Source organism: Vidua macroura, chromosome 4 (assembly GCF_024509145.1).
Source record: "Vidua macroura isolate BioBank_ID:100142 chromosome 4, ASM2450914v1, whole genome shotgun sequence".
Lineage (NCBI taxonomy): Eukaryota > Metazoa > Chordata > Aves > Passeriformes > Viduidae > Vidua > Vidua macroura.
In genome coordinates this window covers 6,558,273-6,572,033 of record NC_071574.1, presented here as the reverse complement: position 1 = coordinate 6,572,033, position 13,761 = coordinate 6,558,273, and the positions used below count along the sequence as shown (strand labels likewise).

Below are 13,761 nucleotides of genomic sequence, written 5' to 3'. Positions count from 1 at the left end.
CCATGGGCTCACACATCCCTTGCAGATGAGCACTGGCTCTGAAGTGCCCAGCAAGGACACTGAGCAGAGAGGGGATCATGGCTAAGGACAGAGCTCCATACCATGCCAAATTTACAATTCTGGCTAAGGAAGAAGTCTTTTCCAATTCTTGTCTGCAGGAAAAGTCTCTTCTCTCTCTGCTGTCTCGAAAACCGGCTAAAGGGATTTTTACAAGCAGCTGTGAACTGAAATAATGAGGATGGTCATAGGGTAGCTGGGGAGGAAGGCACAGCCTGGAGCAGTTGGAACTACTGGTTTTAGTAGTGCAATGAAAATTTCCAGACGTCATTGAGAAGGAACAAATTGGGATGGATGAAAGTGAAGCAAAATAAGGAAGAGATTAAGGGAGCAGCTGACTGCTCAGCAAGACACTATCCCACGCTCCCAGTGAGTGAGGGCTCCTCTGCATTATGCTGGAACAGTAGGAAACAGTAGGAAAAGGGATGTTTAACAGACCCTACAGAGCTTGAGTGAAAAATTCTACCATCTCAACCAAGATGGAGACATAGTTTTGCTCTTACTTGTGACTAGCCCAGTTTTTTTTGGTTTTTAATTAAATGATTTGTGATAAGGATAAGGAAGGAAAAGGCAAACAAGTGGAGTAAGCTTTGTAGTTCGTAGTTTGCAGCCTTCCATGGAAGAGGATATCTTGGAGTAACAAGATCTTTATGTATCACATGAACTGATAGACATTTAAATGTAATGGTTCAGCAAGTGCCTTGCACATGAACCCCTGAGCCTTCCAGACATGGAAAGATTTCTGTTTGTTACTGAGGGCTCAGAACCTAGCAATGCTGCATTTGGCCAAGTTAATCCTGAAAGATGAATGTCAGCCCACACAAAACTGTTTTCAAGCAACTTCTGTAATTAACCTAATTAACAGATAACCACTGTCACCTACAAGGCCAGCACCAAGTTATTTTATCTACTTTTTTTTTTTTTTTTTTTTTTCCTTTAAGATTTCAGCCCTGGTTTTTACAGTTCTTGTAGGTGTAGCTTTACTAGCCCTCCCAGGCTTCAAAACAATACCCAGGATCAATCAGATTCAGTTTGGACCTTCTGTAATTTATGTCAGTTGGGTGCATTATTGTAGGCTGAAGAGCACAAAATTGTGATGTTAAATAGCCACAGATAAAAAGAACAAAATCTGGTGCATTAATAGTTGGGATATTTCTTCAGTTTTGTTTTGGTTTTAACATAGTCATTGTAATCATGACAAGGTTTAGTACACTTGGCATTGTCAGGTTAAGAGTTGGACTGGATGATCTTCAAAGTCTTTTCCAGCCTAAATGATTCTGTGATTCCATCAGGAAACAATAATGTTTCTGTTGGTGAAAATTCCCTGCACTGGAAGTTTTCTAAGAAAAATCAGACTGATAAAACCTTAATCTTCAGAAACATTGAGTAACCCAAAATTTAGTTCTTTCCAGGTTCTTTAATTAACTGCACAGTAGAGATGTGAACAGGGTCTGGTTACTTACGATGTTCTTGGCTGAGACCCTGGGAACATTTCTGAAGGTGCTCCATACTGCTCTGGAAAGCAAAAATGAATAGTTTGGGTTTATTTGCCTCCTTTGTAGCCTATTTTACGCTGTGTTCTCTGAGAACCAGATTAGACTCATCACTTTCTTCTAGGACATAATTGTCATTCAGATTATTCATCATTCCAAATGGGGTTTCCTAATGAAATACCATTTGTCCTCTGATGAACAGCTGCCTTAATGTCTGGTAATGAATGTACACAATCTCTTATGCAATTTCTAAACTCGTCACTGTTCAACAAAGCACAGGAAATCACGCCTCTTCATCAATGTCAGCCAATTGACATGATATATATAACACACAACACACAAAACTATTTGTCAATAAACATATTGTGTGTTTCTTTGCTATCTACTTACTCTGATCCTTTGCTACAGATCCTTCAGGTTGCAATTCCTAGAAAAAAAGGACAAAGTGCAATTTGAGAATAAAATAATTGAGCTCTCTTGTAAAAGCTCTGTACTGATGATTTATTTTCCATGTGTTCCTTCACTGTAATAAACATTTCAAGTAGCTTGTCAAAGTGTCCAAAGTCTAAGCTGGCCTGACATAGCTTAGCATAGACAGAAACAATAACATGCTATTGTCACCAAAAACTGGTTGTTAGCACATTAGGGGTATGTGCATTCTTGAAGAAATATTTTTTTAAATTTTCTAAGATCTGCCAAACACATCTGTATAGCACAGTCAGCAAATATTTCTGTTGACAAAAGGATAAAATATATTTTGTGCTTCAGCAGAGATATTTAAAATGTCTCAGAAAAGTAGTTGTATTTGAAGACCACAATTACAACAAATGTCTAAGTTGCTGATGAACTTCTTATTCATTTTGCTTTAACTTATCTGACTACTTCTGAAGCCAATACCTCCTAACAGCCCTTACTTATAGAAGGCGGACAAAATCAGACAGAAACACATCCAAGAGCCAGAAAGCTCTCTTCGAGTTTATCAAAAGTCCTGGCAGAAAGAGGGTGTCTTACCTTTGTTGGGAATGGAAATTTGGAAGGCTCTGCTTTAGTAGGTGTATTAAGAGCTGTCAGGGGAGGTGGCCAAGAGCGGGTCATTTCCTGGAAAGAGATTGAGAGGAGCAGCTATCAGGAGTTTTGCTGATAGGCACAGAGATTCGTTTGGATCTACCTCTTCATGCATTTGGGCATGTTTCCCCATGGTTGCTAAAAAAATAGTGATACACATTACTAAGAGGCAAGAACACAGGATATGCCTGGTGAGACACAAAAAGATGCCAGACTTCTAGGAGGAGTCCTTGTGCTGCAAACCCAACCAGCACAGAGTAGCCAGTGAGCACCTGTGCACAGCTCCTCTCCAGCAAAACATTGCCCCAACAGCAGCTTCTGGAGAGCTATTGAGGCATCAGGATTTTGCAACCTCAAGCAACAGCAAGGGAAGTGAATTGCAGAAACCAAAGTGGATTTCAGCATCTCAGAATAGCATTTGACATCAAGGAGCCCTCTCCTCAAGCTCAGCACCACTGGCTTGAGAATCCCAGGGCATTTTCACACTGTGCACAGGGAAGGCATAACACAGACTCAGCCACAGCCACCTGGAGCCTGTGCTGCTCACAGAGGCAGTTCTGACACAAGGTTACAGCATCAGACGTGGCTTTGCTCTGCATGAGCAGACTGGAATCTCAGTGAGGGAGCAGCAGCCCAGCAGCAGGGCCATGCACAGGCAGGTGGGAAGGACACAGGTGTGCTCCTGCTCAGGGCCACGCTGCTGGGGCTGGCAGCACAGACACGAGACAGCTTATCCAGAGCCTTTGGAGGAAGGGAACTTGGGAACGGCAAACCCCTGACTTGATGTAGGAGTACCTCTGGCTGTCTCAGATGGCTTGTCAGCCTTGAACTGCACCAGACTGTATTAGACTTAAGTACTGATAGAAAGACTGATCTTACAACTCCAGCTGTATTCGAGGCTGACTCTTATCTTTACTTTTCCTTAGCACAGCCCAAAACTAGTGACAGCTACATCAGCTGAGTGAACAGAAGCAGAGAGGTATTTTTTTCCCCAACCATTACCTTAAAGCATGCAAAATCTAAGAAAAGACAGATCTATTATTTAAGGGTACCTACCCTCAAAATTTCTTCAATGGACTGCACATCAATGGGATTGGTTTGCTGTAAGAAGAAAGAGGGAAGCAGCATGAGTCTGGGTTTTTTACCAACTGACATGAGAAAGGCACGCACTCAGTGAACATTTGCTTACCAACAGCTCAATAAATTTCATGGAAGCCCATTAGTAATAAGATGCTAGTAAGGATTAAAATCCCCATCAGATGGGCAGTTAATAATGCACTTCTAAAATGCCTCGTTGTCAAGTCCTGGGCAGAGGTGACTGGAGATTCCACCAGCACGCTCTGCCTGGAATGAGGTAAAATGACATGAGCAAAGCCACCAGTGGCAAATGATATTTGCAAAGCTACTGGCAGTAAATGGAAAAGGGGGCATCACAGGACTTTTGGTGTTGAATAAAACTGAAACCAGTCTGACTCATCAGTCCCAAAGTTAAACATCCTGACAGTGAGATAAAGACGTGGTAGACCTGGTAAAGTACCTGATAAAGGAACAAACATTCTACTGATACTACCAATAACTTATCTAAAGCTGCTGAGCTGACACAGCTGGCCTGAAGAGATCTGACAGTCAATCACTTGATACTATAAAAACCCAGTTCCGAATTTTAATGGCAGGGTCTTCTAACATATCCCTTCTCGGAGTGTATGTGTGCTTCCACACACTGATGTGCCCCAGCCACGGGGAACACCACTTCCCTTCCACAGATCAGCTTCTCATCTACTACAAGGCATGTGTTTTGAAAGTATCTGTCATTTACATGTCCTTTCCTAACTGGTGTCATTAAAGGAGGCTGAAACAGAAAATAACCAAAGAGCTGAGTAGCTGTAACGAGCAAAATGCATGCCAGGTCAGTTTCTTGTCTATAAACAAGAAATTCTATGGAAGTGTTCAGTCATCGGAGTAATTGCTGAAAGGAAAAGGCCAGGAAGACTTTATTCCCATTCAAGGAAATTGACAGTGAGCTGCAGTGCCCAATCAGAAGGATCTTCCCCAGAAAAAAGTAAAGAGCAATGCAAGCAAACACTTCAATAAAGTCCAAAACTGTCATCGTTGGCCCTTTCACAGGAAGTCCACTCATCTATTTCCCACATTCTGCACTATTTACATTGGAAGGAGGAGATGAGGAATGCCTTTTCCTTGCAACCTCATTTGCATGAGTCTACATAAAGCTCTCATTGAAGCAGTGCTCATTTGACAAAGCCTTTCTGAATTTCTTCAGTAAATCACACAGAGAGAGCTGCTTCTGACCTTACACACCCAAACAAATGAAAGCTGAGGCACGGCCAGATTAGTCACACAAATGAAAGCAAGGCCTGCAGATGTGTCCCACAGCAGACAGGAGGAGGGGACAGGGAGGGCAAACAGCAAGGAACTACCACATGGCAAGAGACTGGAATGCTTCGTAACTCAGGGTTCCAAAAAGGCACCCCTTTTCCTTTTTCTTCTCAGCAGGCTTAACCTGGTAGCTCAGCCTAATTTACTTCTTAAATCAGTAAGTGGTGAACAGCAGACACATTCACTTGCATCTTCCAGTGCAAAAGGCTTCAGAAACTCCCGAGATATCCCATGATAGCACCACAGAAAAAAACTTCCCAGGAAACTGGAAAGAAATTACAATCCTGCCTGGATAAAGTACTTCAAAACACTCTCTATAATGGATTGATTGCAACAAACCAAAGTCAATTTACTTCACCCATTTCAGAAACTTAAGTTTTATGAGGTGATAAGTGATGACAAAAGTGGAATGCAATTAACCAGAGAACAAGAGAATATCTGTAACAGCCAGTCTGGACCTCTCTTATCCTTGCCAAACAACCCACATCCCCCTTCCTGGAGTTCTTTCTGATGAGCCTAAGAAGACTTTGACATTGATACAGGTTTACATAGACAGAGTATTTATAGTCCAATTGTCAGGAGGATTTATCATAACCCCAAGGGTTCAGTGACTGGTTCTTCACAGGTCCAGGGGCTCAGCAGAGACCACTTTCTTCCTCATGGCACAAAATTTAAAGGAAAACAAATACACAACACTGAACAAGCACCACACAAGTCTGCATCAGCAGCATAGGGACCTCTGTTTTTGTTGGGTTTTTTAGGACACCATTATCAAATACATGGCAAAATGATTGCTCTAGAGATTACGATCACAGATTGTTTGGTACAAGCACAGGGTCAAAACCACACCAAAACTGGTCAGAGTCAGCTGACTGCACAGGGGTTCTGCTCTCAGGTAGGACTGTGACTGTCCCTGTGCCCCAAACCTGTGGGGCACATCCCCTTTCCCTCCATCCCAGCTCCAGTGACTGAGGACACTTACTCTTTTACAAAGCTATCCAGTGCCTGATAGAGCTGAATGCTTTTCTGCATTCTGCATCCTGAGTATTTTTGCCCCTTTTGTGTGTTGTTTTTTTTTTTTTTTTTTCCCTTCAAGTCACATCTTGGCCATGTTTCAGCCTGTTAAACCACTAAACCACCATTAAACCACAATTACCACCCAGCAGCCAGGGATGTCCTTGTCAGCTTTAAGAGAAGAGTTTAGGGGAAAGGAGAAATACAATGCTGCTGCAGGAAGAGCTACAAAGCCATAAAGCCAAAGAAATCCCTGAAAGGAGCTCAAGTCCGCTGAGGACTGTGGGTGTAGGAGATCAAATATTCCACATTGCTGTCTATCCCTGCTAGCTCTTTTACAGCCTTTCCTGGGAACACTGTAACGTGCTGACAGACAACTCATGTTAAGCCTAGTGCATATTTGGTGTCTGACACCGACATCTGTACAATCCCCAGCTTGGATTTCCTTATGCCACCCTCTTTCAGTTTGGGAATGACACAGGCACCTCCAAACATCGCTTACAAAATATTTTGATGGTCAAGGTCAAGCACAATCATGGGACATCCAGAATTTTTGGCTTGCTGGGTTTGGTTTGGTTTTTTAGAGACAGTGTTGCCATCCAAACTGATGCTGTGCTTCTATAACAGCTAGTTCCCGCAGCAATGATACTATTTTAATTACTAATAATATTAATAAGAATACTGATTTAAAAGTAAAAAAGGGAAAACAGCCCCTGAAGGATTCATTACTACTTGGATCATGAACTGAAAAGGACTTCAGGCCAAAATGATTTCAAGCATCTACACAAACGTAAGAAGCCCTAGAAGTAACTTGAGGAATTAGTCTGTCTTTACTACAACAGGCATGCAGAAATGCACAGGTGCACATACCCACACAAAAGAAGAGAGGGAGCTCTCAATTTAGAAAACAATTTAAAATCTGCACAGGCATTCAATTCACACTGCATAGCAAGTGTGTGATGAAACTCTCAGAAATACTTCCACATGTCCTCTCCTCACGAGCAATTCCAAAATCCACACACTTTCATGAACGCATATCTCTGCTCACGCCCCGAGCCTCGCACTGCTCTGCTAGAGAATGAATGAGGAAATCGGGATAATAAACTAAAAACCAAGCCCAAACAAAACTGCCTAAGGAACCACCAGGCACACAAAAGAGATGCCCCACTGGCCATGATAATATATGGGCCACAGATACTACAAAGAATAAACAGTGATTGTTTTGAGGGGTTTTTTTCATAATGAAGATGAGGTTAGAGAGCTTCTAAGGCTATTTCTTTTTAAAAAGATATTCCATTAAAAATTACAGCACACATTTTCATCCCACTCTGTCACATGTGCCAAGTGGAGCTGAAGGACCGTATGGCTCTCATGTGTGGAAGAAGGGGGCTGAAGCTTTCTCCCTGGTCTTTAAATAGCTTGCCTCATCAGGAGGCTGTGGCAGAGTACTTTCAAGCAAGATGTCAAAAAAATCACCTCTCAGAGAGAGTTGGCCATGCATTATTTCAGAAGCCACCATGTGACACTGCTGAGATGTGTGGGCTCTAACAAGGCCAGGGGCAGTCAGAGCACACAGGGTGTGCAAGGACAAGGACAGGAGGTCTGGAGCAGACATTAACTGGAACAGATACAGGCTGCCTCTCAGGCAAGCGTTAAGGTGCCACAGACCTTTCTGTTCCTTCTCATCTCAGTAATTCCCACCCAACTGCTTATCCCTGCTATTTGCAAGCCTCTGCTGTCACAGCCCATTTGGAGCTGCCCCCTGACATCCTGTGCACAAACAAGCCCCTTGTTTCTCCTTCTCCATCTTAAGTGAAACTGGTGCTGCAGGTAGCCAGGCAGTGTAGGAGAGGAGCAGCTACAGCACAAGTGTGTTGCCTGGCATCTCCTCCTAATTAAAACTTAAACGTGTGTGTGTACAGCGCAAGCATGCCAGCTATTGCTCTTTGCCTGATCTCAGAGTTATTAGCACCAACAAAACCCAAGCAAGTGGTGCAGCAACAATGAGAAAAGCCAATTATGAGTTCCATGCCCTTCATTCTGCTGTCAGGTTTTCTTTGTTTCCTAATGAGAGCTTTGCCCCTGCAACTATCAGCAGAGAAGGTTGCCAACTCTCAAAACCCAAATAAACAAACCAATCACATTTTCAGCTGCTTCCCATTTAATACTATGCTTTAATATCTTTGAATAGGAATATCTAGTTTTAAATTTATTTTTTCATGTCAACTGCACAATCATTACCACTTGAATGCAATGAAGACCACAAAACTGCATACTTCACTGTGTGAAGGCTTAGTTTGAAAACAACAGGCAGACTGAAACCTACCATCCTGTCCTCACTTTACCCATCTGTGCTCAGCCAGTCAGAGCAGGAGAAGATCTTGCATATTAGATGCCTTCTCCTCGCACACAAGTCACGCTAGCGATAGCCAAGCCAACTTACTCTCGAAAGCAACTTCCCACCTGTATTTTTGTGCAGTTAAAAATCCATCCTCTCTGTGCTATAGACAGATGCAAGATGGACACTCGCAGGGCATGTTTCCAAAACGACCCAGCCAACAAGAGACAAGTCATATTTTAACCAAGGCTCTACTAATCCTGATGATGGATGCAATAATGTTCTGCCATGTACTGAAAGAGGCTGCCAAAGCTTGAAGCTCAAACCGTATTGTTGATTGACACAAATACATAAACATGAAAATTCATAAAGTCTTTCACACAACATCTTGAGGAACACCAGACACCAAGCAGATTCTCTGCCAAGGCTACTTAAGTGTTCCATATCACAGAACATAAGTCTTACAATTATTTTCATTTTGCAAATCTGTAGCACCTCTTATATTGCACCCAATATTTGCATAACTAGAAAATAATAATTTTAAAACCTTTATGAAGTGGGTATTTTAGATTATGAGAAAAACACAAAGAAAACCTGTCATGCAATCAATGTATGCTTTGCTACAAGCAATTTTTTTTCCCTAGAAAGCACACAAAATCCAGTATTTTCCCATGTGCACTAACCTAGTCCATGGCCTTGTATTCCCTGAGCTATGGATCAGGGATATTTTAATTGCTTGTAGCTAAATGGATTGGAAACAATAGAAAAAAACTTGGTTTTGAAGCACATCCTGATGAAATTTAGTAACCACAACAGCTCCCTGAGGCATAAAACCACACTTTCATTTCCAGCCCAAAGGTTCCATCAGCACCCAACTCTTCTAACAAAACACAACTTCCTCAGCTCTGGCATCAACAGCCACTTGGGTGAACCTGAGAAAACATCACTGTTGCAGCTGCTGCATTAAAAAAGAAACCCTGCAAACCACTGGAGAAGTGACTACACAGGGGAAACAGGGATGAAAAGCTAACAAAACCATAAAATTGTGTCAAGTAAGAAAGCTGCAGGCAGGTAGTCAACACAAGATTTTCTTCTGATTTCTTTCATGTTAAGAAATTGTAGGGATTTGGGGTTTTGCTTGTTTCCTTTATAAAGTTCATGCAAAAAGTGTTAATGCTTTTAAAAGGAAAAAGGTGGAGCTTGAGCTAAAGCTTACAAGTGTAAGTCTTTGCACTGTTGCCTGTGAGCTTTGGATTAAGTCAATAACAAATCAGGCTAAAGTGTGTGCAAACACTTCAAAGCAAACTGCATTTTAAGGATGAGACCATCCCTTCCTTGACTTCACACTTCCTTCATATGCAAGTGTGGGAATACTTGCATATATTTAGGTTTTCCTTGGTGCTATTTTTCTATTAAGCTCAAAAACATTTCAGAAATATACAACAAAAAGAGACTTTCATTACTGTAATGAAACCGTTATAGACATCGTTTGTTTAAAGTCTCAAATCATACAGAGCTAGTATGTCCTTAATGACCGGGCTACAGATTTTAAAGGCCATTTTATTACAGGGAATATTGTCTGAGGTTTCATTACTACTGTAAAATAACATAGAGGTACTATTTGGCAGCAGAGTCCCTTTAACAGCAGCTTGAGCTGTTCCAGGAAATTCAGGGAGCTGCTGTCACAGAACGACAAATCCGTGAGAAGGGAAGGCAATTTTCTCAGCAGGTTCCCCAAGACTAGGATTAATTTTCACAGGAGAAATTACTGCAAGACACATTGCTTTTGGCACAGAAGAAGAAAGCTCACTCCATTTCAAAAGAAACATGATAACCACAAGAACAACAAAAAAACCCCAAACATAAGGTAGAATACAAAAGGACAAAAAGAGAAAATTAAACACAAATAAAACTGAAATAGCTGAAGTTTTATAAAAACCTTATGTCAGATTCTCTTTGTGGAAAGCAGTAGCAAGGTAGAACACACTGCAGCAGCTGTAAGAAATACATGTTTGGGGATGCACTTGTTTGAGTTTTGTGCCAGCTTCAGGTAGCCAGATGGGTGGGTTAAGCTAAAGGAGCAACACATCCTGGGTCTCCCCTCTCACCAGCCTAGTTCTTCGACCTAATGGAGTGAGACTGGAATAATTCCAGCAAATCAAAGCAAAGCTAAAGTAGATCTGCTTGACACTGCTTCCAGTGTTAAGTTTCACTTCTGTAGTTCATGAAAAACAAAACCTATTTATGCTTTTTGCTGTACGCACAGTAAAACAACGCTGAGGCACCACAGAAATGGGCAGAAGGAGTCTGTCTTATCCAGCCAGATAAAGTCTTTGAAATTACACTATAAATGCATTTGTTTTCTCATTTGTGTTTATGCTGCTTGCTTGACGTCAAAAAACTTCATTGTAGACGACAAATCAAATCTACCAGTTTCAGAGTCCACAGGAGCTTTCTAAAATCATTTCTCTGGGTGCTATTTCAGGTCCTCTGTGGGCACCAGGGTTTCACCAGCAGCTCGCCTGTAGCCAAGTTCCCTATGGACAGTTCCACAAGCACACTTAACTCATTTGAGTCCACTCCTCTCTTTTCTGAGGCAACACCAAAGTTATTCCACTAAAATAAATGCTACCTTCTCTTCTGCTTCTGCCCATACCTCAACTCAGCAGCCCAGCTCCAAGTGAAGACAGCAGCTCCAGCCTGTCACTGCTCTCATTGCAGGTTTGAAGACAAATCAAAGCATTCCCATGAGTTTTCTTCAGCTGATGCTGAATAATCCTGGCAATTTAAGCATTTTACATTAAAATACTCAACAAACAATGGTTGTACTGTCCTGTTCCTGCGTGGGTGCCTGCAGGAAATAAAACATTCTTTAAAGATTTTACACGCTTTTCTAACCCCGAGATGGATTATTTTGCTCAATCTAAAAATAAATACTCAGGCCTCCTTGTGTTCAAAGAGAGAAAGAAAAACAAATTGCTGTTTTGTCTTTCTTTGACTGAAGTAGCCAAGGGGGTTATGTCCTGGGGGAACAGACTGTTGATATATTTTAATGAAGGATTTGTTACGCATCCTGAGCTGCTGACAAAAATTTGTGCATCTCTTGTTAGTTCCATCTAATAATAATATAACTGAAATCCAAACAAAGTAAGCCTGGAAGTTAAGTGCAGCACCACCTGTACATTGCCATACAGACCAGGACTCCAGCCAAGGCTGATTATCTCTCTGGTAAATTGCCCTGCATAAAGAACCTCCACACAAGACCTCTCCACTGCAATTACCACCTGTATAGTAGTTCTCAAAAATCCAGTTCTGACTGCTTGATTCCACAAAACTTTCTTACCTACTGTCCTCTTAAGGTCTCTCCAGTAAATAATTTTTAATACTGCTTACTGTGAATCTGTAAGTATTGTGTCCATAAAAGGCCGAGGTTGTGTCCCCTTGTTCCCTGCAGAATGAATATATGATTTTCTTTCAATGTAAGCATTGGAGTGAGAGCAGCAAGCCACTGTTTGAGGTATTTTCTCATTTCCAGTACCACCTCATTGCAATTTATGCTCATAGATATACTTTTACAGTATTTTGAGTAGCCTGACTCTAGCCTACTCCAGAAAAAGACTGGCCACTGCAGCTGAAACAACAAAAGATAAGAAAATAATAAATATGCTTGTTAAGACCATCAAGAAAATTGGGGCTTTTGGTGGTGAGAGGCATCCTGTGGTTCTGAGGATCACTTCAGATAATTAACTGCTGCTATCTCCCAGAAATGCTTTCCATTTCCAAAGAACACTTTCCCCTTAGAAAACAAGCAGACTTAGATTTATGATGGCAGTGGTGGCACTTGGTGCACCTCCCCTTAAAGACTCAGTAAACAAGACTTGGAGATGCAGGCTCTCCCAGCTGTTTGAAAGCACCCTCGGCACCTCCCTGCATTACCAACACTGCCAATAAAAGTTTGGGAAATAAAACAAATTGAAGAGGCAGGCTGGAGCCTGGAGCAACATCACCAGTCCCACACCAGCACCCAGCACATCTCTGTGCTGTGGCTTGGGATGGACTACACAGCCTGGAGGGGAGCTAAAAGGTTTCAGTCATAAGAACCAGTGCATCAAAGGAAAAAGCAAGTGGGAGAGACATGAATAAAGGGATGCTTGTTAGTACATCTAAGGATAGTATTCCCAAAGGAAAAAAGAGAAGAAAACACATGTGTTGAAAGGATAGGAATTGTATTTCTCTCCCTAAAAAAATTAAGTTCTTAACCCAGAAAGAGCCTACATGCTATTTTTAAACTTTAATAGAAATGGAAGAAATATCTTTAAATGCTTCCAAACCAAGGAACTCAACTTGCAGGGGAAAAAATAGCAGGATATCCTTTTGCTTGCAAAGGCAACTATCACTATTGTTTTATAACTGAAGTAAATGCAAAATAAACCCTATTTCTAGATTTTATGCTTTGTGGTTGAAACAGCAAGGTGCCTTATTCTTATCACCATTATCATGTCTACACAGATGAAAGTCATCCTCCAAATATTGGACAGGTCTCTTGGAAGCTCCCTGTCTTGCTAAAGACAATGGGAAAGCAAAGCAAGTCCTGTCCACCAGTTATCTGGTCATTCTTCAATTTTGTATGCTAAACAGAGTGACCAGGTAACTGAAAGTAGCCTAACTTGAAAGCAGCTTAACTTATACTTTCAGCTGTAAAAGCAGCAGAGGTTGACATGGTCTTCTCCCAGGAGATGTTTGTTATTACTCAGCTGAGCACACACAGACACTTTCATCCTCTCCCCAGCAAACAGCTCACAGAACCCTGAGCTTGTTTGCCAGGTGGGAACAGAGGCCAGGGCTGAACAGAGCCTTCTAGAACCTTCTTTGTTCATGCTGTGTCTAGAACAACCAGTCCACAATATTTTAAATCTGTATATAGAAGACACTTGGCTTTGTCATGATTCAAAATGCAAGGTTCCTTAAAAGACATTTTTATCATTCCCTAAACTCTGCAGTAAAGGCTGCAGACGGTGTTCCTCAAGTCCCAGAAATTCTTTATGGCGAGGCTTACACACTGCAGAGCTGTCACACACAGTTTTTACCTTCAGCCAAGCGAAGCAGGAGGTGCTGAGCTAATGTACCTGGCTGGCATTTGAGAAGTGATCCTTGTCACTCAGGTGTAATAGGAAGGCTACAGGCCATAAGACTCCCAGGCTCAAAAAGCTATGAGAAAACAAAGCAATGCTGAGAGGATGGGAGAAGATCAGTTCACTGTTTCTTTCCCTGTTTGTATCATCTGGAGGGAAGAAATGGCTTTTTTGCTTATTTAACATACTGTCTGAATAGCTTGGAATTAAAATCCAAACAAGGAGAGATGGTTACAAGAAGTACCAAGACACCAACCTACCTTTGCCT

The 13,761-nt window shown here is 41.7% G+C and overlaps 1 protein-coding gene across 3 annotated transcripts in view; it reads right to left on the bottom strand.

Moving 5' to 3' along the window:
- Window positions 1-13,761, bottom strand: part of AFF1 (ALF transcription elongation factor 1) — a 67,537-nt gene that overhangs the window by 20,348 nt on the left and 33,428 nt on the right. For all 3 annotated transcript variants that reach the window (XM_053975060.1, XM_053975061.1, XM_053975062.1), the window contains exons 4-7: window positions 3,672-3,716; window positions 2,562-2,648; window positions 1,941-1,977; window positions 1,521-1,572 (exon numbers count right to left, since the gene is read on the bottom strand). In XM_053975060.1, the coding sequence (XP_053831035.1) occupies window positions 1,521-1,572; window positions 1,941-1,977; window positions 2,562-2,648; window positions 3,672-3,716 (221 nt within the window). The remainder of the gene's footprint in view (window positions 1-1,520; window positions 1,573-1,940; window positions 1,978-2,561; window positions 2,649-3,671; window positions 3,717-13,761) is intronic.